At 38.3% G+C, this 26198-nt stretch overlaps 1 protein-coding gene and 1 non-coding gene across 2 annotated transcripts; one reads left to right on the forward strand and one right to left on the reverse strand.

Annotated features, from left to right (window-relative positions):
• The first annotated feature begins 21476 nt into the window (after window positions 1-21476).
• Window positions 21477-22055, forward strand: LOC143888896 (NDR1/HIN1-like protein 10). The gene has a single exon (XM_077393281.1). It carries the CDS (start codon window positions 21477-21479, stop codon window positions 22053-22055), a length of 579 nt encoding a protein of 192 aa, XP_077249396.1.
• A 3982-nt stretch (window positions 22056-26037) lies between these two features.
• LOC143888986 (U1 spliceosomal RNA) lies at window positions 26038-26198 on the reverse strand. The gene has a single exon (XR_013254616.1). It is a non-coding gene; the product is annotated as a U1 spliceosomal RNA (small nuclear RNA).

The following is a 26198-nucleotide window of genomic DNA, read 5'->3' on the forward strand; positions in this document are numbered from 1 at the left end:
ACGAGTGTCTATCATGACTTTACTCACATTGAAATTGGCAATAATGAGGCGGACGACGATCGCATCGTCGTGAGGGAGGGAAACATCGTCGTAGTCTTTTTCGGAAAAGTCTATTTGCTCCCCGCAATCAGTAGGATCAGATCGCAACTTTTTGTCGGGGCTTCCATAGCATGGATTTGGGCGGCATAGGCTTTATGTCCAGAAATTGTTGGTCCTCCTGATGCCAATCTCCCAGCGATGACATTGATACTTCCTGCAATTCTAGGTGGAGCGTCGGTCCTTATGTCCGGGAGTTGTTTAATCTCGGAAATATGTCTGTTTGGATCATTCCCGGAGATCGATTGGGTCGGATTGGAAGGATTGATCGTCTTCGAAATCTCTGGTGTATGTGAAGGTCCATTATGCTTTGAGTTCAACAAGTATTTATCGACACACCCGAGTCCTACCAGCCTTTCGACTTTATTCTTTAGGTTAAAACAATCATCTGTAGTGTAGCCATGGTCACCGTGAAAATGGCAATATTTACTAGTATTGCATTTTTGGCAGGTACATTTCATCTTTGATGGACATTGGAGATCTTCCTTGCCTCGGATTTCGTAAACGGCATTTGCTACAGACGTATTTAAAGGAGTTGTACCTTTCAAATTGTTGTGAGGAAGCTCGGCTACCAGATTGTGGCTGCCTATTGTCGGATCGAGGAGGTTTTCCCTGACCATTGGTTGAACAAACCTCGTCCTTCCTCTTTTCCGAAGCTTTAGCGAGCTCCAATTCTCTTTCCATGGCGAAAGATTCTTCATTGTTAACATATTTGTCTGCTACCGCCATTAGCTCCTGGAGGTCTCGGAGAGGGTCGATATTCAGGGCTACCTTGAGATCCCTATCGCGGGCAGCCGATTTCATCGCGGCCCTAACGATCTCATGGTTAGGGTCCTTGATTTGTGATAATTCAGCCTTGAACCGACCTATAAAAGCTTGTAAGGATTCATCCTTTCCTTGGCGGAGAGCGAGGAGCACGTCAGCAGGTTTTTTCTGTGGCCGACTATTGGCGAAGTAGTTACAAATTCCCTACCGAACTCTCGAAAAGAAGATATGGAGTTAGGTTTAAGGCGGCAGTACCAACTATTCGCTCCTCTTTTCAAATATGAAGAAAAGGCACGACACATGATTGTGTCATTAGCGCCTTTGAATTCCATCGCTCTCCGGTACGCTTGTAGGTATTCCAATGGATCTGACGTACTATCGTAAAGATCAAGCCTCGGTAAGTCGAAATTTGGCATTAATTGGGCCTGTGCTATAACTCTACGAATGGTGATTGTACCTCATTCTCCCATTCAGTCAGGAGATCTGGCTCATAAGGTTTCTTAATGTGACGTTGCATCTCCCTGACTTGTCGTTAAAGTTCGGCGAGGAGTCCCGAGTCAGGCGCATGGATTCCGTTTCTCAAATTATGATGCGGGTTGTCTTACGCGTGGTTCGGGTTTCCTACGCTGTTGGTTCTTTAGAGAACGTTGTTTTGGATCTGAATAGGCCTAAAGGTCAATTCAGGTGCCCGTCTTTCATTCGCTTCCCCGTTCCCATGATTAGGTCTGGGGCTAGTAACTGAAGCAGAAGGTCGGTGATTTATTGGCCTTTGACTACGAGGATTTCTACCCTCGGACGATTCATCCTGCTCTTCTTCTAAGGGTGAGTTCCTCAGGTCTCTCACCTCTGTAATTAATGGGGAAACATTGACGTTCTGAGCCATTGGTGGGGGGGGTGGCAGACGGCTTAATATATCTTGAAGGGCAGTAGAAACATCACCAACTTGTGATGCAAGTTGGTTGAACATGGTCATAGTGACTGGAGTGATATTTTTGTTGTTAGGCGTTTCTTCCGGAACTTGATTCTCGGGGATTATAGCATGTACTTGACTCCTAGTCATTACTCTTTCACCTTGTGGGTTTGTGACTGATTTCGAAGTTTTTGATCTCGAATTTGTCATGGCGGTCCCACGGATGGCGCCAATCTGATGATGCTGAAATTCGCTCTATGCGATCTAGCGGTGATAGAGTTATTTATGTAAGCAGCTTGCACTCACAGAAAGGTATTAAGAGTACCAGAGTTTTGATATTACAATATTTAGCTAGAAATCGGAATCATAGGTAAATTGAAGGGGAAAGAAGATGGAGTTCAGAAGTATTACCAACGACGTTTGATGGAGAAGGATTGGGACTGAGCTTGGTCTTCCCAAGCTGCCTACGTACCCCTTCTTTGGGGATCAAGTCTAACGTAGTTCCATTATGAAGTAAGGATCCATTTTTATAAAGAATAGAGTCCATAATAGTTAGAATCTTACTGTTTTAGGAGTCTTTCCTAATTGGTAGACTTCCCCCGGAGATAGGTTTATATTTATTTTTAATAGATATCCTATGTCCCTTAATAGACAAGTTACTACGATGGGACTCTTCTACTGGGAAAGCCACCGCCTTAGGGCATATTGCCTCTTTGATAGGCGGTTTGCCAATTATCAGCATTGCTATTTATGAGGGAAGGATAATATTTCATTCCCGTATCTCGTAAGTCAGTTTATGATTAGTCAAGTGCCATGTGTCGTTCATCAACGGCTAGTGCGGATTTTACCCCCAACAGGTATGATAGACTCCTAAAAGACTAACTCCTAAAACTAGAGGAAAAATTCTCTAAGGACAGACTCATAAACTGGTAACCCTAAGAGGGGGTGTTAACTAGACAAAATATATTTTCTAGAAGAAGAAGAAACCACTATTACTAATGAGACAATGCACGTCTTCTATGGAGGGCTCCAAGTATCCTTATCATCGCCCTAGCAATGATGAATAAGGGTATAGACATATGAAAGACTAAGTTAGTCTTCAACTTGTAAGGTAGCTTATGAGACTTAAGGTAGTCTCCTATGAGTTAACCCACTAATGAGACAAAGTCTATCTCCAAAGGGTTTGACTTTCTGTTGAGACATAACCTGTTTTCCTAAAGGGTGGGCTTTAGATGACTCTTTCATTGCCCTTGCAATGAAAAGGGACGAATAGATAACTAAAATATTTCTAGGGACTAAGCAAGTCCCCTAAATGGGAAAAAGAAAGAGGGGAATGCTACTCAGACTAAGCAAGTCCCCTAATGAAGGACTTGGGTTAACACCTTCATAGCCCTTGCAATGAGAAGGGATATGATGACTAAGGGCTGTCTAAAAGACTAGGAAAGTCTCTATAGAGAGAAAAAGAAAGAAGGGGGTACTACCGAGACTAAGTAAGTCTCCCAAAAGATGGGCTTGGGCTAACGCCTTCATCGCCAACTAGGCTAAGCATGAATCAAGCATCAAAAGCACACATTTGCATTCTATATGGAAGCTGAAAATTTTTATTTAAAATTACACTATCCAAACGGTAAAAATAGCAAACGTGATACACATAAAAATTGTAAGGGACACATCAGGAAAAAACTGATTAGTTATGCACTTCGGCCGTTTCTCGCCGGAAAGGGTCGGAAAATGACTATCTCCAAGCAAATTTCAGATTTCAATTCTGTAGCTTTGCTTTTCATAAGTTCTGATTTGATTTTGCAAAACAGAGGATCAAAAATACATTTTCAAGAAAAGTGTTCAACTATAAAGTTTTACAAAATTGAGCAGATAAACTTTTCTCGGTTGACAATTTTGGCTGGATCTTGCCGGAAGTGGCCAGCAGACAGCCATCTTTGGGCTGATTTCAGATTTCATTTATGTAGTTTTATTTTTCAAAAGTTCTGATTTGGTTTTGCAAAACAGAGGATCAAAAATACATTTTCAAGAAAAGTGTTCAACTACAAAGTTTTCTTTAATTGATATAATAAACATTTCTCTGTTGAAAATTTCTGCTAGATCTTGTCGGAAGTGGCCGGAAAACGGTCATTTCCGATAAAGTCCAAATCTGGAAATGTAGTGTTTGTAGCTGATATCTTAAAAGTAGCATAACTTTTCATTTTGTATCACTAGTGCTAGATCTAACCGTATTTTAGTGAAAATTTAAAAATAAAATCTGGACAGCATGTAATTCACCACAATTTTATGACATTTCACATTAAAACTTCATTCAAACACAAGATCTATGAGAATTTGACACAAATATATGATAATAAATGCTAATTAGGCTTAGATCTAACCATGTTAGTTTCAGTTTTGAAGATCTTCAAGGAATTTTCACAAAAACACACATAGATTCACCATTTTGCACTGAATTTTGAGCTGAAATCTTAAAACGGCCATAACTTTTTCGCTTCTTAGCCAATTTTGGGCCTTTATACGCCAAATCGAAGATCGTAGCGAGTACTACACCTTCTCACAAAAAATTTCAACTAATTCAACTAAAAATTGACAAAAATGGTAAAAATGAGGCTGGACAGCACTTAGTTTTGCCATTTTTACATCAAAATTCAACTAGAACTCAAAATTTGAGGTGAATTGCTTTAGATCTTCAAATGAGTCATGTTTTTATACATATTTTGATAGATTTTAACCTTAGGTTGCTAGATCTAACCATTTTTAAGTATTTTCCACTTAGAATTTTCATTTTAGGCTAGATTTTAAAAAAAAACTCAAAATCAAACTCAAAATCTACTAACCTTGTGTTCTTCTCTTGGATCTCTCCATGAAAGCTTCTTTCTCTCTCTAGATCTCCTTCTTTCTCTCTCTAGATATCCTTCTTTCTCTCTCTCTCTAGAATCTTCTATCTCTCTCTCTAGAAAGCTCTCTCTCTCCATCTCTCTAAAATTAGATTAAAAGCTCTAATTTCTTTCAAATGAGAGCCTAAATGCTTTATTTATAGAGTTTTCCCTCAATTTTTATCCCCCATTAATTTATAGGACAACCCATTTTCAAAAATTTTGCTTTGGTTTTGGTTGCAAAATGGTGGTCATTTGAAAAAAGTTTAATGAAAAATTAAATAAAAGAAATTTTTCGCCCCTCAAGTTACCTTGGACAACCCCTTATTCATGTATATGTTGTATTTTAACTAAATGAGGGGTATTTTCAAATAAAACTCTTCATGGGTGACATTACAGGAATAATGCACCCTCCTTTCTGCTCTAGTCTAAAAATCGGCCGCCTTAGAGGATATTTCACTCCTCTTTCGCACTGCAATTCTAATTTGGCTCGTCTTATTAGGCATTTTTGCTCAGATTTTGATTAAATTTTGTAGAGACATAGTTGGGACCCTAACCTATCCTAGGGTGAAATTTGGGGCCCTAGTTCCTTGATTTTAAGAGTTTTATATTTACACAAAGAGATTTAGGGCACGGTCAAAATGGGGTGTCTACAACCTTCAAAAAGAAGGAAGTTAATTTCAGTTTCAAAATTGTTTAATGATGGATATTCTACTAGTTTTAATAAAAGTTATATTTTTATTAAAAATGGAAATTTCTTAATTGTGGAAGGTACAATGAGTTATTGCCTATACTTAATCAACGCCTTAGAGAATGCAAGCAAAGTTGAGAATATTCCGAGTGTTGATGTTCCAAACCTCACAAGGGTAAAGGATACGGTAATTCCAACACATCTTTGGCATTTTCAATTAGGTCATACTGGCCTAAAGCGGATCACAAGATTAGTAAAAGATGGTCCATTGGATTCAATCCAAGTGGAACCCTTTCCAACTTGTGAGCCATGTCTCCAAGGCAAAATGACTAAAACTCCCTTCAAGGGTAAGAGTGGAAGAAGCGAAAGTATATTGGAATTGATACATACAGATGCATGTGGTCCTCTTTCTCATCCTGCGAGATGAGGGTTTGTCTACTTCGTGACTTTCACGGATGGCTATTCAAGGTACGACTACCTGTACCTAATGCGACGTAAGTGAGCTTTAAATTGTCATATTATTATTGTTTTATGGGTCATAGGGTTGATTTACACTAGGTTTATTCATATACACCCAAAATTGAGCTACAATGGAATGTCTCTTTATTTTCCCAACATAGGCTTGATTCGTCGTAATTTAGCTTTTTCCTATGTTGTTATGCTCTTATCATGTCATTATCAATTTGATTATTTACTATCCATGATAAGAAGTTAGGGGGAGCATCTACTCTTATTGAATATCCTTTATGCTTTATATTGTGCTTAAATGTTTATCCTTCCTTTTCACCGATGCCAAAAGAGGGAGAATTTGAGAAATTGATTAGATGTCCATATTTATATGCATTTTATACTATAACTTGTTAATTCTAACTTGTGCATATGTTGAGGGGGAGTTGTAATTATTATCTTGTTTATCTAATCCTCATAAGAGGGTCCTCCCACCTATCTAATCAATTTAGTTTGTCATCATTAAAAAGGGGGAGATCGTTAGCCCAAGGGTTCTCATGGGTTCATTCAATCACCTTGTTTTGATGATTAATAAACACAAATTGATTAGTCTTTTATGGACTGATCCTTGCCTTGAGTGTTGGGCTATAGACATGTAATTTACAGGTCAATCCATGCTAGCACACACCAATGATGGTCTATGCTTGAAGATGGACCAAACACAATGCAAAGGAACTAAAGCATACTTGGATCAAGCATACCTTGAAGGATCAACCAAAGAGAAGCTCAACAATAGTTATCTCAAAGCATTGAACGAACAACGAAATCTCAATGAAGGCCAAAGCTTATGGATCAACAATTGTAAAGGAGCTTGAACCAAATGCTTGACTAGTGAAATCCGATGTGAGTCCCAGTTTGGCAACCTAGGGGGTGAATAGGTTGTTTAGAAAACTTTTACCTTTTAAAAACTTTTACCAAAATCACCCTAGTTTTATCCCTTCTTAATTAAGTTCAATTAGTTAATCTAAAAACAAACACTAATTTTCCAAGCTCAAAACACAAGTTGTATAACAAACTTAGTTAACAAGATTGATGGCTTAATTAGCAAATTGAAGATATTAAGTTAATTGCTTATGCTAACTACTCACTCAAGTAAAGATGAGAAAATGCAAGCACACATACAACTGAGGGAGAGAGAGGGAGTGAGAGATAGGAACCAACACAAGTGACACAAAGATTTTTAAGTCGTTCGGGCTTTGAACCGAAAGCCCTACTCCACTCTTCTTAAGGTCGCACTTGAAAATATCCACTAATGAAGACCACACCACGCCCGACTCCAAGGCACTTTACAAATCGAAGAGAATTAATGAAGGATGCCCTTGCCATCTTTACAAATACAGAAGGGAATTAATGACGGATGCCCTTGCCACTGATCACCTAAGGGAATTAAGAACGGATGCCCTTTCCACCGACAATGAAGCTTGAAGAAGAAGAAGTATTAGCCTCTTACTAGCCTTGATTACAAGTATTAGCTCACACACTTTCTCTCAAGGATGATTTGCAAATTAAAGCCTAAACCAATCTCAAATGATTTTTCCAAAATCAAGGCACAAGGAAGATCGGTGAGAGTTTAACCCAAAACCAATAGCAAGAGTGTTGGAATGTGTTCATCATCAAGTTTTAGGTCCATACAATGTGTATATATAGAGTTCCAACTCAATATGACCGTTTTGGGGGTATTTCGGTCATTTTCGAGTAAAACAGTCAACTAGCCGTTGGACTCCAACGGCTATATATTGTTTCAAACAGGTTGTTTCTTGAAGTTCCGAGAAAAAGTCTCGTAATTCTGAGGTCAGAATTCCATGGGAAATTCTCTGAATTCCGAGATGGCCATTTTTCAGCAGGATTTTCCGATTTTGTAAAATTCATAACTCACTTGTTTCTTGTCAGATTTTGGCGTTCTTATACTTGATTTGAATGGAAACAATGAGATCTTTCTATTAAAAATATTTTCAAAAAATATTTGAAAATGTTCAAAATAAGTTTTGATAGGATTTAGTTGTTGATCCGGGTTGGCCTTCGGAACTCGATTTTTGTTCAAATGTGACAGAATCCATATGGGTCCCAACATGTTGGTACACCACCATGGCCATTCACTTATCCATTTAAGTTTTTTTTAAGCTTGTTAATCTCTTAGAAAAATATATTTTAAGGGATTTTTAAGTGTGCCTTGATCAAGAGAAAATGCAAGAGAGAGAGGAATACATTCTACCATTTTGACCACTCTCTTGAATGAACTCTTGAGGTAGCGATTGCTTGATCTTCTCTTTGAGTGCATGGCTTGCTTTGGGATCTTCAAGGTTGAGCTTCTTTGCTTGGCACCTTCTAAGGATGATGCCACCATTTGGTTCAAGCTCCTTTGCAAGTTGTTGATCCACAAGCTTTAGCCTTCATTGATCTTCCTTTGTTTATTCAATGTATTAAGATGACTAATTTGGTCTTTATGTAGCCTTTGGTTCTAGTGTTGATTACTGGGGTAGTCATGCTTAAAGTCAGGAGTGAAATTGATAAATCTAATTAATTAATTTGTGGCTTTCAAATCTGCATCGGCGTGTCTTGCCAATGTGCCCTCTGTAAATACTTAGATTTTTGTGGGTCCCATCTAGGGTTGCAACTTGGGTTGGGTTTTCAACAGCCATACCCTACTACATGAGAAATCATCTCGGTTTAGGTCGGCTCTTTAAGCCTAGATTCATAAACCCGACCCTACTTGAGCTAGTTTCTTGGGTCGGGTCGGGTTGGGTTTTTAATGTTTAGATTACTAGTGATTAATTTAAAAAATTGTAGAAAACAGTAAGTCTTCACACCAAAATTCTCTAAATTTAAGTTGTCTAGTGCATAAAATTAATAAGAAAACTAGTTTTGCACATCACAAACCTGATCACCTTAGTGAAATCATTTATATTAATATACTTAAAAATAATTTGGCATCTTATTTACGAGATATTACGATAGCACACCTATAAGGGTTGGGTCAGGTTTCGACTTTTTTTCCCTTTAAACACAAGCCGACCCCTGACTAGGTCGGGTTTTTCAACTTGAAACCCGACCCAACCCAAGACTCGTGTATCTAAACCCAACCCATGTCCTTTACAAGTTGGTGGACACGCCCATCTCTTGAATCAATTTCCTTATCACCTTGTAATGTAAAATCTGGAAGTACGATATTTAAGAAAAATAGACAGAAACAATCCCTTTGGTATAATAAATCAAGACGATTTTCCCAAAGAGCAATGAAAAATGATTATTTTTAAGTGAATTGTTTGATGAAAAAGAAGAAAAAAAATTGGGAAAAGATCGGAAAAAATCCCATCTATTTCTTTTCTTATTTATTCATTTTGAGTGTGAAGAAGTAATGGAAATTGGTTGGAAAAAGAAAAGAACAGAAAATTAAATAACTAACTTTTAATTAAATTAAAAAACCTTTTTAAATCTTGCCTTTTTATTCCCAAATTGGAAAACATTTTTCTACAGAGAAATTTTATGTATAGTTTGTCTCAGTAATCCTTGGATGAAGGGCCCAACTAAGCGGTCTAGAAAATCTCAGTGGTCTATGAGAGTATCTGAAAAATCGTGACCGTCAGTCTTGTCTGTACTAATAATTACAACTTGGAGGCTAGTGTTGGCATTTTCATCTACTGAAGAGACCCTGTATCCAACAAAAGACCAACATGCGCTTTCACCCGCGAAAGCACATTGTAGATGAAAAGATCTTCTCTTGTTCATTAAATAAAGATAGTCTTTGTTTACATAATGAAGAGTGCCAATTATATCCATATCTTCTGAGATTTTAAGTAAATTTTGTTAAGGATTTTACCGTTCATATCTAGAAAACAAGATATACATGAATCAACTCTTGCAGTCCAATAGCCATTTCAGCTGTCAGGAAATAAAAAAGAGTTGGACTAATTTAGGAGAAAAACTTTAGGAATTTTTGAGAAATTTTAGTGTTGAATTGGTCGTCCATGTTTCCTAGAGATTTAGGATACTGTGTGTTTTCTTGTCCTAGTTTGAGTAGAATTATGAAACCTAATCAAAGTAGGATCTCCCATGAAAATCTATAAATACATGCTTGTAAACGTTTTCAATGGGCAAAATTTTATTATAAATAAAAGTTTGAGATCTTAGGGAAAATTCCCACTTTCTATCTCCATCTTCTTGGATTGAATTTACAGACTAAATTTTTTTTAGTTTTGCATCTTCCTTTCCTTTCAAACTTTGCTCGCTTGGATTCCAGCGGCAACCCTCCATCCGACCATCATCATCTTATTCATGCTTGACAACAAGTCCGTGCATCTTCCTGTGTTGCCGCCACCCTCTACCCACCTTATTTCATAAGTAAATTCTCATTCCTTACATTTCCATCTCAGCCCTTTGTTTTCGAAAGTTCAGTCGATCCTTGCCCAAATAACAACCAAGAACCACATGTACTAGACTCCTTCACCATCTGATCAACCCATCCCCACATCATCTTAGTTTTTTTTTAATGCAAGCTTTTCTTTTTTAATTCCACCAATTTTTTTGTTGCTTTGGTTATGCTTTGAGGTCATGAATGGGATAGAAGTATGCACTTCGAGTTTAAGAGCAAGAAGGCTGAGTCGTGCCACTTGATCACTCTCCTTAAGAATCATATTCACCCCCTATCGGTGCAACCGGGATCCGCGAATCGACGCTCCAAGATAAAACAACCAAATATGGCTCCAGTCCAAGTGCACTTGATGATTGGTCCACCCAGAACCACTGTAGAACTGTGCTCAAATAGGAAAGGAACGGAACGGAGGAAGGAAATGAACAGAAAAATAGAACAGAATTTTGTTGGGTTGCAAAGAACAGAAATTTCTTTGTAAAAACCGATTTTTCTGTGTATGAAATTGTGTTTTAGAAAGGCTCTTTCTCCCCCTTTATATAGACCCACGAATGTGACTGTTGGGAAGGGAAAAGCCACCATTTAAGGCCATAAAATGTTTCTCTCCCAACAATCACATTTGTGACCGTTGGATATTTGAAACGGATTTGCAATTAATGGGTGTATCCATATCAAAACCAAGGGGTAAAATCAAAACGTTTGTTGCAAAAAAAAGAACATTTTCATTTAAACAATGGGTGTGTCCATATCAAAACCAAGGGGTAAAATCAAAACTTTTTTTGCAATAAAAAGAACCTTTTCATTTAAACGCAAACTCAGACCCGGACCCGAACCTCGGACCACGGCCCACAGGCCGGGCCGGCAAGGCGAGGCGCGACGCGCATTTGTGTTTTGAACATGGGCTTTTGCTCTTCTAAAAGCCTATGATCCAACAAATTCTAAAGCCCCTTGAAGGCCCAAGCCTTTCTCCAATTCTCCATCTTATATGGATGAGAAGAATTTTCTTCCAAACCAATGTGGGACTATTTGTTTTGCCTTTTGTTAAGAGAACACAACAAGCAGACACACTCTGAGGTTTTGGGTTTAAGTCCCCATTCAAGCAAAAGATTCTTGCTTTCAAAACAAAGAGGGAAACTTTAATTTTAATCTTCCCTCCAATTTTTAAATTCTAGCAAAACAACTTTTGTCTTATAAGACTTTTGTCTTATTCACTTTAAAAACTAACAATCCCCCACAAGATTCAAAATACAGTTACAGTTTAGAAGAATAGAGTGGATTCATACCGGTGTATTTTGGACTTCAACCGATATTTAGGACAAAGAGATTACGTTACCGAGTACGGGTAGAGTTGGACTCCTTCAACCTTTCCTCGTAGATGTAACCAACTAACCTATCACCCACACCCCATCTTCGATTCCTTAGTGATTCCTGCACAGTTTTGGAATATTTTGGCCTTATTCCCCTCTTGGTTCTCATGAATGTTCTAGAGAATTACCCGTTAAATTCTCATAGGAAGCGGCCTCATCTCCACATTCACTTAGGTCAGTCATCAATTATGCACTGCAAGTAACATAACACCTAATACAGTTTATAAACTGATTAAGAGTCTATAACTCACCCTACCCATTTGCAGTGAACACTATTTTCCATCATTTTGCATCAAGGAGTAGGGGGTGATAGTGTTAACAAACTATCCGGTGACTTGTTAGTACCCATTGAACCTAATTTCAGAGATCTCCTTTCACATAGGTTGGGTGTCCATCACTAATGGTTTAAGCCACGGGCTTTAACCCCATTCCTTGTGATGCCTCATAAACCACCTTGTTAATTTGTGGCTTTGTCAGAGGATCTCCCAGATTCCTCTCCGACCTTACAAAGTCGAGTGCAATTGTTCCCTCACTCAAATATTGCTTTACTAATTATGCCTCAGGCGAATATACCTTCTTTTGCCATTATAGATCTTACTTTTGGCCTTAGCTAAAGCAGCGTGGCACTCACAATATAAAGACACTGACGGAACCGGTATTGGCCATAAAGGCACATCTGCCATGAAATTCCTAAGCCATTCAGCTTCTGCTCCTGCTAGGACTAAGGCTATAAATTCTACTTCCATAGTGAAACTTATACTACATGTCTGTCTAACCGATTTTTAAGAAATCGCACCACCACCAAGGGTGAATACATATCCACTGATAGACACTTAATCTCTTGAATCAGGGATCCAACTCGCATCACTATAGCCTTCTAAGACAACAGGAAATCCCCTAAAGTGCAGTCCAAAGTTTATTGTACCGTTTAAGTGCCTCAACAACCTAGTCAAAGCCTGCCAGTGTTCATGCCCTGGTTTATGTGTGTGTTGACTAAGTTTTTCAACTGCTAGAGCTATGTCAGGTCTACTACAATTCATCAAATATGACACTGAACCTATAATACTTGAGTATTCCTTTTGAGATACCATCTCACATTTATTTTTCTTTAGGTGAACCTGACAATCTAAAGGTGTCTTTACAGGTGAACTATCATATTGTCCAAATTTTCTTAGAATATTCTGTACATAGTGACATTGTGACAATATTATTTCATTTTCTTTTCTGATTATTTTCATTCCTATTATTACATCAGCTTCACCCATATCTTTGGTTTCAAAGTTTGACATTATAAGAATCTCTTAGTGGATTTTACTATGTCTCAACTAGTACTCATAATCAGTATATCATCTACATATACACAAAGAATTACACATTTATCACCATTAAACTTACTGTAAACACATTTATCAGATTCATTTATCTTGTAACCATTTGTTACTAAGACACTATCAAATTTGTCATTCCACTGTTTAGGTGCTTGTTTCAAGACATATAGTGACTTAATTAGTTTATACAATTTGTTTTCATGTCCAGTTACAATGAATCCTTCTGGTTGTTTATTATAAATTTCTTCTTCTAAATCTCCATTTAAGAAGGCTGTTTTTACATCCATTTGATGTATTACCAATTTATAAATAGAAGCTACAGCTAATAATGTCTTAATGGTGGACAACCTAGCAACAGGAGAATAAGTGTCAAAATAGTTTATCTTCTTTTTCTGTCTAAAGCCTTTAGCTACTAGTCTCGCTTTAAATTTATCAATTGTTCGAATAGGTCTTAGCTTCTTTTTAAATATCCACTTGCTATCTAGTGCTTTAGTTCCAGGTGGAAGGTCCACTAGGTCGCAAGTGTGATTTTCTATTATGGAGTCTAGTTCACTTTTAATAGCTTCTTTCCAGAATACAGCATATCTGGGGAAGTTACAGCTTCAGTGTAAGTTACAGGATCTTTATCTATTAGATAGGTGAACATCCCATCTCCTAGATTTGTCTATTTTCTTTGTCTTTTACTTCTTCTGAGTTCTTGACACTCAGGATCCAATTCCTTTTCAGTTTCAGTTTGATTCCTTGAATCATTACTAAGTACTTTAGGAATTACTTTCTTCATAGGGAAATAATGTTCAAAGAACTCTGCATCCCTAGATTCAATTATAGTGTTGTATCCTAAGATATTTTCAACTGATTTCAAGACTAGAAATCTATAGGTAGTACTATTTTGGGCATATTCTATAAATACACAATCACAAGTTTTAGGTCCCAGTTTTCTTTTCTTAGGTTCAAGTATTCCAACCTTAGTCAAACAACCCCAAACTCTCAAATGAGTCAAACTAGGCATCTTGTTATCCCATAAATCATATGGTATCTGGCCCTTCTTCTTTGGAGGTATCATGTTATATATATAACAAGTCGAAAGAAGTGCTTCCCCCCACAAGTTTAAGGGTAAACTACAACTTATCAACATAGCATTGAACATATCCTTTAAGGTTTTGTTCATCCATTCTAATATACCATTTGATTCGTGTTGATACGGGGCTGTGGTTTCAAGGATAATATCATTATCATCACAGAACTTGATTATAGAGTATTCAGTACCTCTATCTGTTCTAAGTCTTTTAATTCTTTTATCTAACTGATTTCCCACTTCATTTTTATACTTGATAAAGGCTTGTTCAGCCTCATCTTTAGTTCTAAGAAAGTATACTTTAGTGTACCTAGAGTAGTCATCTATAAAGGTTACATAGTACCTTTTACCTCCTCTAGATTCAAGATTTTTGAAATCAGCTAGATTATTATGAATTAATTTTAATAATTCAATTTTTCTTTCAACACTAAAGTGTGGTTTCTTAGTGAATTTAGCTTTAACACATATTTCACATTTTTCTTTACTAGGTTCAATCTTTTCGTTTATTAAACCTAAGTTGCAAAGTCTTTTTATGTAAGGTGCACTTCTATGACCTAATCTATCATGCTATATATCAAAAGACTCAAGATGATTTTTCATTCATTATTTCAAGTACATTCAGTACAAACAATCCATTGGCATTATAACCCTTGCCTACAAACACATTATTTTTGCTAAGTATAGCCTTATCTGCTTCAAAAGTGAGCTTCAGTCCATTCTTGTTCAGAAGAACGTCAGACACCAAGTTCCGCCGTATATCTGGCACATGCAACACATCCTGCAGTGCAAGTATCTTTCCTGAAGTTAACTTCAGTAGGACCTTGCCTTTGCTCATGACTTTTAAGGTCTGTGAGTTGCCCATATAGACTTGATCTCCTCCTTCAACTGTAGTGAAGTTGTAGAAGGAACTTCGGTCTCCACATATGTGCTTGGTAGCACCTGTATCCAACACCTGCTCTATTGGATTTTCCACCAAGTTCACCTCAGTCACAATCGCTGTAATCACATCTGCCTCGGTTAGATTAACCTTAGCACTTGACGAACCAGTCTTTCGATGTCGACAATCCTTCTTGTAGTGTCCAAGTTTTCCACATTCATAACATACTCATTTCTTTGGTCCAGATTTCTTGAAGTTCTTTTCCTTCTTCGGTTTCATATTCTTAGACCCATCATTTTTTGTTTCAACTATGTTTGCCTTAGAGGTATACTCTTTGGCTTTCTGTTGCTTATCCTTAAGTCTATTTTTCTCTTCAATTTTAACCCGAACCACTACTTGGTCTAAGGTCCATTCCTTTGTCTTGTGTTTCATTCCGATTTTAAAATATTTTTAAGATAACGGCAATTTCTCAATGAGAGAACAACCACGAATGTATCAGGTAACTTCATACCTTCCTTAGCAAATTCACCAACAAGAAACTGATACTCATCTATTTGGGCAGAAATAGTTTTCCATCATCCATAGTAAAATCTAGAAAATTTTCTGTAACATATTTCCTATTTCCAGCATCCTCTAAGTCATATTTGGTTACTAATGTATTCCAAATTTCAGCAACATGCTCATAGGAATAATAAACATTATATAATTCATTTGATAACCCATTAAGCAAGTGATTCTTGCAGATATAATCGGCATTATTCTAGTTTGCAAGATCAGCATCATCTTCATTTGGTTTTAGTTGGGTAAGAACAAAAGCAGCCCCAATTTGTTGCAGAGCAAACAAGATCTGTTGTTGTTTATAATTCAATCCAGTAAGGCGTTCAATTTTGGAAAAATCTGGAACGATGTTGAGAATTCTGTTCACAACGGGAATGCGAACAACCAAAGTTGGATTGGACTTTTCAATCTGGATGGGAACATCAGAACTAAGGATTCTCAAAAGCCATAGGATCAAATCTGAAATATGATTCTTAAGACTGTTGGAAAATATAAAGTTGGAGTTTGATATGTGACTTAATCGAACCCAACAAATTCAACTCGAAGCGAGAAGCGATTACTGGAAGCGAAAAATCTTTTCTGCTGGAAATTAGAAACCGAATTGAAACAGTACTTATCTCATATAGAGAAAACCTTTGTTGAAATCAGTTTGAGAGGAAAAAGGCTGAGTCGTGCCACTTGGTCACTCTTCGTAAGAATCGTATCCGCCCCCTACCGGTGCAACCGGGATTCTCAAACCGACGCTCGAAGATAAAACAGCAAAATATGGCTCCAGTCCACGTGCACTCGTTGACTGGTCCACCCAGAACAACCGTAGAACTGTGCTCAAATAGGAACGGAACGGAGGAAGAAGATGAACAGAAAAAAAAAAAGAATAGAACTTTGTTGGGTTGCAAAGAACATAAATTTCTTTGTAAAAACCGGTTTTTCTGTGTATGAAATTGTGTTTTAGAAAGGGTCTTTCTTCCCCTTTATATAGACCCACGAATGTGACTGTTGGGAAGGGAAAAGCCACCATTAAGGCCATAAAACGTTTCTCTCCCAATAGTCACATTTGTGACCGTTTGATATTTGAAACGGATTTGCAATTAAATGGTGTGTCCATATCAAAACCAAGGGGTAAAAATCAAAATGTTTTTTGCAATAAAAAGAACCTTTTTATTTAAACCTAAATGCGGAACCGGACCTCGGACCATGGGCCATGGCCCAGCGAGGCAAGGCGCGCGCGCGTGTGTGTTTTGAACATGGGCTTGTGCTCTTCTAAAAGCCTAGGATCCAACAAATTCTAAAGCCCCTTGAAGGCCCAAGCCTTTCTCCAACTCTTCATCTTAAATGGATGTGAAGAATTTTCTTCCAAAGTAATGTGGGACTATTTGTTTGCCTTTGGTTAAGAGAACACAACAAGCACACTCACTCTAAGGTTGTGGGTTCAAGTCCCCATTCAAGCAAAAGATTCTTGCTTTCAAAACAAAAAGGGAAACTTTAATTTGAATCTTCCCTCCAATTTTTAAAATCTAGCAAAACAGCTTTTTCATTTGACTTTGTCTGTAAAGACTTCTGTCTTATAAGACTTTTGTCTTATTCACTTTAAAAGCTAACACCTTGTCAACATCATCAATGGTAAAAACAGAACACCATGGCGTATTCACTATATTCTAAAAGCGATGAAAAAAATATTATCTACTATGGATTTTCTTATTACCCACATTTTCAGGGAAGGAATACTTGTTGCGAACAATGATCTTATTCCCATCAATAAACTCCTTTTTTTTGTTTTTCAATAAACTTTATTGACGTTGCTTTTCTTCACGGCTTTGTGCTCTAGTTTTATGGTAGTTTTATTTGACTAGGAGAAAGATATATTAATATAGTGACAGTCAAATAAAATTACCGGCTAATGTTAATTTTTAATGATAGTCATTAAAAATTACTTCTAAAAGTATGACATACCGGCAGTTTCGTATGAATGCCAATGGTAGGTACCTGCAAGATAAGAAAGGAAGAACAAAATTCGGTTCGTTTGGGAAATCAGTCCCTCGTATAAGAGCAAGAAATTTAGTTAAAATCTTCTCTGTGTTTTCATTAAGAGATAAGAAGAAAATATAAACGTCTACATGATCTCAAGTATCAACACAACTAGGACTCTACAACCAATCAGAATTAAGAATAATAAAAAGAAAACTAAAAGATAAATACAAAAGATACCTAAAACTAACTAGCCAACGTAAGCATTGGTTATTGACATCCCTAAAATTTGGGGATTCAACATTCCCTTCCCCTTGAAAATTGCCTTGTCCTCAAGGCTGTTGATTTTCTTCATCTTCTTCTTCCTTATCACTGTCATGAACTTGAATTAACTAAAATTGAGGAAACTTGCATTTGTGACTAGGGACAAATCGCTCGTCAAAGTTGTAGCACAACTCTTTAGAACGTCTCTCCTTCATCTCGCCCATTGTAAGCCTTCAAGGATCCTTCGGATCTGATGTTGGGTACTCATGCTCAATCATTCTACCCTTTTGAAATGTTTGGCCATGCTGGATTTTCTCTTCCATCATCCGCGCCAATCCAATAGCATCATTCAATGTCTTCGGACGGAAGACTTGAACTTCTCCTGCCAAGTCATCCTTGAGACCTCCCACAAAAGTTCCAACTAGGGCCTTCTCAGTCAATCGATCCTTCCACCATATTTGACAATTTTTTGAACTCCTTCTGATATTCTCTAACCGTACTTGTCTATCGCAGCTTACTAAGGACTGAGTCGAAATGTTCAAACTCAGCAGGCCCAAATCGAACACATAAAGCTCTCTTCAAGTCCGTCGACTCCATATTTTTGTGAACCTTTTCGTACCATTAGAACCATTGTAGCGCTTCACTCTCCAGATGAAATGATGAAAGAGATACCTTCATGTCTTCTGCAGTTTGATGGAAGCGAAAAAATTGTTTTGCGCAATATACCCATCCCGTAGGATCTTCTAGACCATCAAAGCGAGGAAACTCGAGTCTGGTGAACCTCGTTTGGACATATCCACCCGCTGTTCCAGACCTTGATGTGTTGATTCCTCCTATTTCCATGTTGGAAGAGGTAGCCTTGCCACGGTAAACCTCATCCTCAACGGATTTCTGGTTTTGACTTTCCATAAACTTGGAAAACATCTCTGCCAGATTGTTAACGGTCTCTTCTAACTTCTCCACTCTCTCTTCCATGGCAGAATTGGTCTTGAGTTGACTCCTGTTTGTCATGCCAAGATCAACCAACTCTGATACCAGTTGATAGGTACCTACAAGATAAAGCGAGGAAGAAGAAAATTTGGTTCGTTTGGGAAACCAGTCCCTAGTACAAGAGCACGAAATTTGGTTTAAATCTTCTCTATGTTTTCATTAAGAGATAAGAAGAAAATCTAAACGTCTACAATGATCTCAAGTTTCAATACAACTAGGATTCTACAACCAATCAGAATTAAGAATAATAAAAAGAAAACTAAAAGATAAATACGAAAGATAGCTAAAACTAACTAGCCAACGTAAGCGTTGGTTATTGACATCCCTGAAATTTAGGGATTCAACAGCCAGTAAAACAATACGATTGGGGAAATCCATTTTTGACATTCTTTCTTTCCTCTCCGGCGTTCCTCTTTTTCCCCTTTATAGCTCACTCAAATCTCGCTTGAGACCCCATCTCTTGAAAATTAAGGAGGAGAAGAAGTGGTAAGATTTCATTTCATTTAATTTTTTTCTAATTTTTTACTAATTTTCATTTATTTTTGATAATTTTTTTGTCATTTTTTGCTGTTTTTAGTCCTTGAACCGATTGATTGACAGCAAGAAGAAAAGAGAAGAGAAAAGAAGAGAAGTCAAAAAAAGTGCAAGAAGAAGAGGAACTCTGATCCCCACCTTGTACATTTCTTCTCTTGGGTTCAAAGCCCGGAGGGTCGGGGGCAATTGCCTACCCCCCCTGAAATTCAGGATTTACCCATTTTGATAGGTTTGTGTTCCATTTTTTTTTTAATGTTGCCTCCCTAAAAATTCTGCTTGCCCCTTGAAATTCAGAATGCCCCCCAAATCGATCGTTTTGTTAGCTATTTTCATAAAGTTGCCCCTCTAAATTAGAGATTTTTGGTTATGTTAGCCATTTTTCCTATGAAGTCCCAATCTTAAATGGTTTTCTAATAAAGTCTCGTCCCCATTATAGGGGCTTTTATAAGGTCTTTCTCACCCTCTCTTATTGATAAGGGAATGGTTCAACCTAATTAAGTTGATCGGATAGTATTTCTTTGATAAATGACGGGGGAGGATTTTTTGTGCATACAACATATTGTGGGCTCCATCTTATTGATGGGTTAGGGGGAACACATTTTATCAAAATGTTGGGGCCCACCCCCTTGGAGATTTTTATATGGTGTATGCACCAAAAGTACAGTATTTTTCAAAACATACTGCGGCCCACTTCATAGGGTGATCCAAACTATATATTTGTTGGGTCACAACGTAAATGGGTTGCACCCCATGAATCATCTCCAGTAGATGTTCCTAACCCCTTATCTACAATGGGATTGCCTGTTATAGCAACTCTAGAGATCGAAGGGTTAAGTTCAACCTATGGAGATGATTTACGCGGTGCCACTTTGTTTCTTTTAACCCAGAATTAAAAGGCCCGGGGAGACCGAAATTATATTGGAATATGGAAAGCATGGGAGGAAAGGACGCCTAACCTCAGTGACCGTCGGTGTAATATTACATACACCAACGGTTTACTTAAAATGTCGGTGATAAGCTTAACACCAAGATTTGTTTTTTTATATTTTTAACAACGTTCATAAACACGCCGGTATAAATGATAGCACCAACGCTTTGAAAGAAACGTTGGTAAATACCTTTAGGCACGGTAGTATCAGTAACACTCACAAAAAGCTTCGGTGTAAGTTACACCGACATTCATTGGCATATGCACCGACGGTCATGACCGTAGGTGATTGTCACTTTTCTTGTAGTGGCGGCCTGGAAAATTTCTGTTTGGCCAGCAGGGGAAAACGATTTTACGACTTTTAGAAAACATTGATGATGAATCCCTCACAGCTGAAACCTCAGACTAAGAAGAGAAAATCTTCGAAGCATCCGCCTAAGATGTGGCCGAGTCCGGACAATACTGAAAAAGACAAACAGAATTTGGCGCCTAATCTCCTTGGTATCCCGGAGATTAATAGACGAGCTTTGGTGCCTAATCTCCCAAATATTTCCAAAAAGGAGCTCTGTTGGTAGATAAAAACTAAGGCAAACAATGGCTGATTTACCCTCGATAAAGTGTTGAATTTTCAAGTCAATGCCATGACAACTAAGGCTTCCTGGGTCGAAATATACTCCACCCCATCCCCAGCTGGGAAAAAATTAAAAAATGTTCATTATTTTTTGGATTGGTTTGACCACCATTGTGAGTCAGATTCTCTGTTTTAAGTGGCACACCAATACGCCAAAAGCTTCAAAGCTGACAGAACACAGCTAGGCTCCTTGAACCGTGGTTTTAAACTCTCCATCATGGACTGTCCGGAGTCGACTCCCTTTTACCTTGGCCGTGTTTTACCGCTGCATCACTCATTACATCAACTGAGTACTCGAGTGTATCATGCCGAGTAGACTAGGATGTCGAGTTAAACACTGCTCTAAACTTGTCCCATACCAAACTAGTCCCACCTATTCCATTTAGGACCGTAACACTTATCTGTCATGTCCATGTTGAAAAAAACAAAAAAAAGAAAGAAAAAACACTCATCTGTTATATCGCAGAGCGGAAAGACCAAAGCCGGAATTGTTTCTTCCGGTGACAACTTAATCGGTAACATTTTGGTCATTTCCCTGACAGCAATATTTATTCAACCCCTCTTTCTTGTCTTTTTTGCCCACGTGTCACATTACGAAGAGGCCCTTCTTTTTCTTACAAAAACCGGTTCCCGCTTCATCCCAGCTCGCTCTCTCTCCCTCTCTCGGTGCAAAGCAAACCTTCTTTTTTTTTCCTACAATCCTCATTCCAACCCCACGTCCCCACCAATCTCTAGAAAAATTGCAATGGCAGAAGGTCAAAAGGACGGATGTCTGATAGCGGGCTCCATCTTGATCGCGGTTGGCCTCATCGTCTTGCTAGTCTTGCTAATCCTACCGTTCAAACTACCCGATTTCTCTATAAGCTCCGCCTCCGTATCCCTCATCAACGCCTCCTCTTCTTCCCAATTAACCGCCAATTGGAACCTAACCTTCTCCGTCCAAAACCGTAATAAAATGACGGGCATATACTACGACCAGATCAACGCCTCCGTATTCTACGGTTCAGATTTCATTGCCGTCACTTCTCTCCCACCTTTCCACCAGGACAAGCATGACCTCACTACCGTGCAAGCCAGGCTCGCCGCCAATTCCATGTATCTCGGTGACCAGGTAATTGCTGATATCAACGCGGAAAGAAGCCGCGATGCCGTGAATTTCAATTTCAAGCTTATTTCTTGGGTTCAGTTCCGATTGATCCCGAGGCGGGGCAGGAAGAGGCTTTTGAGTGTTTTTTGTGACGACGTCACGATCGCGTATGCGAATGCTACGGCATTCGGGACCTTGTTCACCACACATCCGAGGCAGTGCCAAGTCGATCTGTGAGTTTATGTGTCTTCTTCTTCAATAGAGAAAGAAATTTTAAAAAAAAGGCAAAAGAAACCGAGAATCATTACCCTTTCTAAAGCGTCGTTGGTAGTATAAATCCCTCTCGTTTGGGATTGTTGAAGCACCTATTGCAATCACCTATAATGAAAAATATCTATTATGAAAAAATTGCCATCATATATCTCAACTGATTATGGATATATAATATGTTGGAAGGGCACTACATTATTCTGTTTGGAAGCTACAGAATTAGGGTTTGGAGGAAATGAAAGCTAGGGTTTGAGAGAGAGTGATGTAGGAAAGGAGAGTTAGGGTTTGAAGGAAACGAGAGCTAGGGTTTGAGAGAGAGAGATGCAAGAAACGAGAGTGTGTTTGAAGGGGAGATCATTTTCGCAAAAAAAATAAAGCGCCGGAGGTATCGACGTCATTTTAAAATTTATCGGGGTCAAAATTGGAAAAAGCTGTTGGAATTTTCAAAATCTCTGCCTTCGACAGCGCATAATCGCCGAATTTGGTGATTATTTTGTAGCCTTTTCTCTTTTCTTTTGAATAATCGGTTTATTAATCTTCACCAAACGAACACCTTTTTGAAATAATCGATTATACAATCTATTATAAGACATAATTGATTGATAATAATCCCAAACGAACTGGGCCTGAGAATTCACAGAATCGATTGAGGGAAAAACAGAAGAATTCAAACCAAGAGCTTTCATAATCGAAATTGAATCTAGTGTTTCCAAGTTTTTTTTACCTCTTTTTTTATGTTTTACTATATATAAGAATGATGAAAACATTGCAAAGGAATGATTATAGGAAAGTCAGCCTTCACAAGACTTAAAAAGAACAAAAGAATGAAGCTTCCTACGATCTCCAAATCCCTCTCAAATTTTCAGCCCCAGGTAGAATAAAATAAGATACCCGTATTTCTCATAAGCTACTGATATTCGCACTAACATGTTTTGATAATGTCGTGAACTCACAATTATGTGTTCTTCGACCATCTGTTAAAGGCTTTTATTAGGCGGTGATAAATTCAACCCTTCCTAGGATAAATTCACCCCAATTTACCGGTTGTGGGTACAACCAGTACTTAAATACCCCTCTATCTCCCTGATACGTACCAAAATGGGTCCCACTGTGGGTAAAATAAATTAGTTTAGATATTCATTATTTTTAGATTTGCTAAGGGTCTTAGTGATAAAGATTATCTAGATAACTTATTCAGAAATTGTGTCTTGTGCACAAAGGAGGACTGATCCTTCCCTCGAAGTGGATCAAGAGGCCAATCTTCCCTCTAAGAAGATCAATCGAGTTGCGAACCATTCGGGTTCATAAGAATTGGTATCAGAGCAGTCGATTCTGCGTCATGGCCGCCGCGTCTTCGGAGTTTTGGGAATCAATACGCGAATATTTGTGAGTTTTGGGAATCAATACGTGAAGATTTGCAGGAGATTAAAGTACTTGTTTTGGAAGTGATAGAAGGACATGGACGGTTTGCGAAAGGCTTGAACAAAATCGGCACAACGTTCGAAGAAGCTTGCACAATGAAAAGGAAACAGCGAAACAGAAAAAGATGAGAAAAGAACAAGAGAAAGTCGCTTTTGATTTTCAGTGTCGTCGAGTTCGACTAGTTTGTCTACGAAAAATCTGTCATCCCTCTCAATATGTAAAACGCCATCGAGAATCTCATCCAAGATCATTTGTGCATCCAAATTTTCAATTATTTCAAAAAAGCGTGGCAAAAGAACTTTGATTAACGACATGATGAGATTCATTTGAAGATGAAGCTCTCACGGCCCTTAATGACGACATGTGAAATGATGACTAATTACAAGACGAAACGAGGAAGAAAGGAACGTAAGATCTCATTTTTCTCCAACCAGTGCTTAATCTTCAACCTTGAGGACAAGGTTGATTTCAAGGCGGGTGGAATGATACGTACCTAGATGGATCCCACTTAGTGAAATAGGTTAATTAGATATTTTAATGAATAAGATCATATCTTAATATATTTGGTAGTTAGGTTGGATTAGGATAGTCTCTAATTAGCTATTTGTATTCTTATAATAATATATTTCTATGTTTATTATTGAGTGTTTTATATAAGCATATGTTATTGTTAATAGAAATCAATGAAGAAACTAGTTTGAGAAATTGTGTCTTGTGCACAAAGGAGGACTGATCCTTCCCTCAAAGTGGATCAAGAGGCCGATCTTCCCTCTAAGAAGATCAATCGAGTTGCGAACCGATTCTGATTCGTAACACTCCCTGAATTACCAAAATCCTACCCACTGGTAAATGCGACTATGGTGAGTGGCCTTAAAGTCCATGTCTGTCAAAAAGAAACGTGGGCCCACTTAATAGGATGATCCAAATTCTTCCTTTGTTGGGCCACAGCGTAACTAGGTTCTACCCTATAAATCATCTCCACAGCATGATTCTATTCCTCCGATCTATTGAGGTTTCCACAATGTACAGACCCTCTACATACCGGAGGGTTAGGATCATCCCATGAAAATGATTTTCGGGCTACAGCCTATTTATGTAGTGAACCAACAAATGAACGGTTTGGATCATCCTATGAAGTGGGACCCACGTACTTTTTTGATAAATATTGAACTTTACAGCCACAAACCATCTTTTCAGTTTGGGAATTTTCACAAATTGTATAAGCAAGCCGGTTTCAGATACAGCATAATTTATATGGTGTGCAGCAGGAAACCTCCATAAAATCGGAGGGTTAGGATTTTAAATATTTTTAGGCGCACAACCTATTTTCGTTGTGGCCCAACAAATGAACGTTTGGATCATCCTATGGGGTGGGCATCATCATATGAAGTAGGCCTAACTGTTTATCATTTTTCAGCGCCAACATAAACACACTTTTGCTGCAATTGACCAATGAGGGGCCCCTTGAAGTTGGTTTTTGCAAGGGCGCCCTTCATTCTATCATTCCTCTTTTTACGTATATCCCTTTTAGAGAAATTATCTGATGTAAAGGCCGTATAAACACATAAATGTGGTACGACAGAAGTACCACCCTTGATATTTGATCCAACAGCAGCTCCTCAAAAAGTGAACTGTTGTTGGATCAAAAATCAAGGATGGGATGATGGGTACGTGTTTATACGGCCCTTCAACGTATAATTTCTCATCTTTTTTTGTAGCAGGGTTGTGTTTCAATTGAAATATTTCTCTGATCAGATCCGTTTGTTTGACCGGAAACGTCTATATATCTGATCAGAACCGTCAGTCCAACCGGCTACCATAACTCCGGCCAGCATGGGCCAAGCCATGTGGGCTCCCTACCTATCCAAAAAAGAAATGTGGTTCCCTCATGATCTTTTACATGTTCAACAGTCTCAATTTCACATGGATGTCCCATTGTCGGATCTTAGAGTTGATTGTTGCCATTGATCCCTGTAGTACTGTCTGGCTGAATCTTGAGATGGTTTTGACTTGATTTTAATTGGTGTTGGCACTTGCTGCACGTAATTTTAAAAAGCACCGTGGGCCCACTTTCGAAGAGGAGCCAAGACATTCATTTTTTTGGACCCAGCATAAATAGGTCATGCCCCCAAAATCGTCTCCATAGGATGATCCTAACACTCGGATGTATAAGAGGTTTCTATAATGTGTCACCCCATATAGATTGGACTGTTATATAGACTGGATGGTTAGGATGATCCTATGAGATGATTTCCAGGGCACGGGCTACTTATGTTGGGGCCCAACAAATCAATGGTTTATATCAATCCCATAGGTCAATTATTTTTTAACAACTCCTTATATTATAGTTTAGATCATCCAATAGATCAAACAAATCAACAACCCAGATGACATCATGATTTCCGCTCGTTAACCACGATGACTTGATGAGCAACCAAGCTAGCCATTTAATGTTACACTAAATTCTTACGTATGGTAAATCAACAGTCGAGATCAAATCAAACTAGAAAAGCTTCAATATATATTGGAAGGGGCCGCGCGAACGCGTACCCGCACTATCACAAATTATGACGTCCACTCTCCCACTTGGGGAGATGGTAGGACAGCTCTCCTCCAAAGTGCAATGGAAGCAGCTGCCCTAGGCAATCGGCCTTCTTGATCACCGATAGACCCCGTCCAGGTAAGTAT

This window comes from Tasmannia lanceolata, unplaced genomic scaffold (genome assembly GCF_043159265.1).
Source record: "Tasmannia lanceolata isolate RefF3 unplaced genomic scaffold, GAP_Taslan_0.1 ptg000012l, whole genome shotgun sequence".
Classification (NCBI taxonomy): Eukaryota; Viridiplantae; Streptophyta; class Magnoliopsida; order Canellales; family Winteraceae; genus Tasmannia; species Tasmannia lanceolata.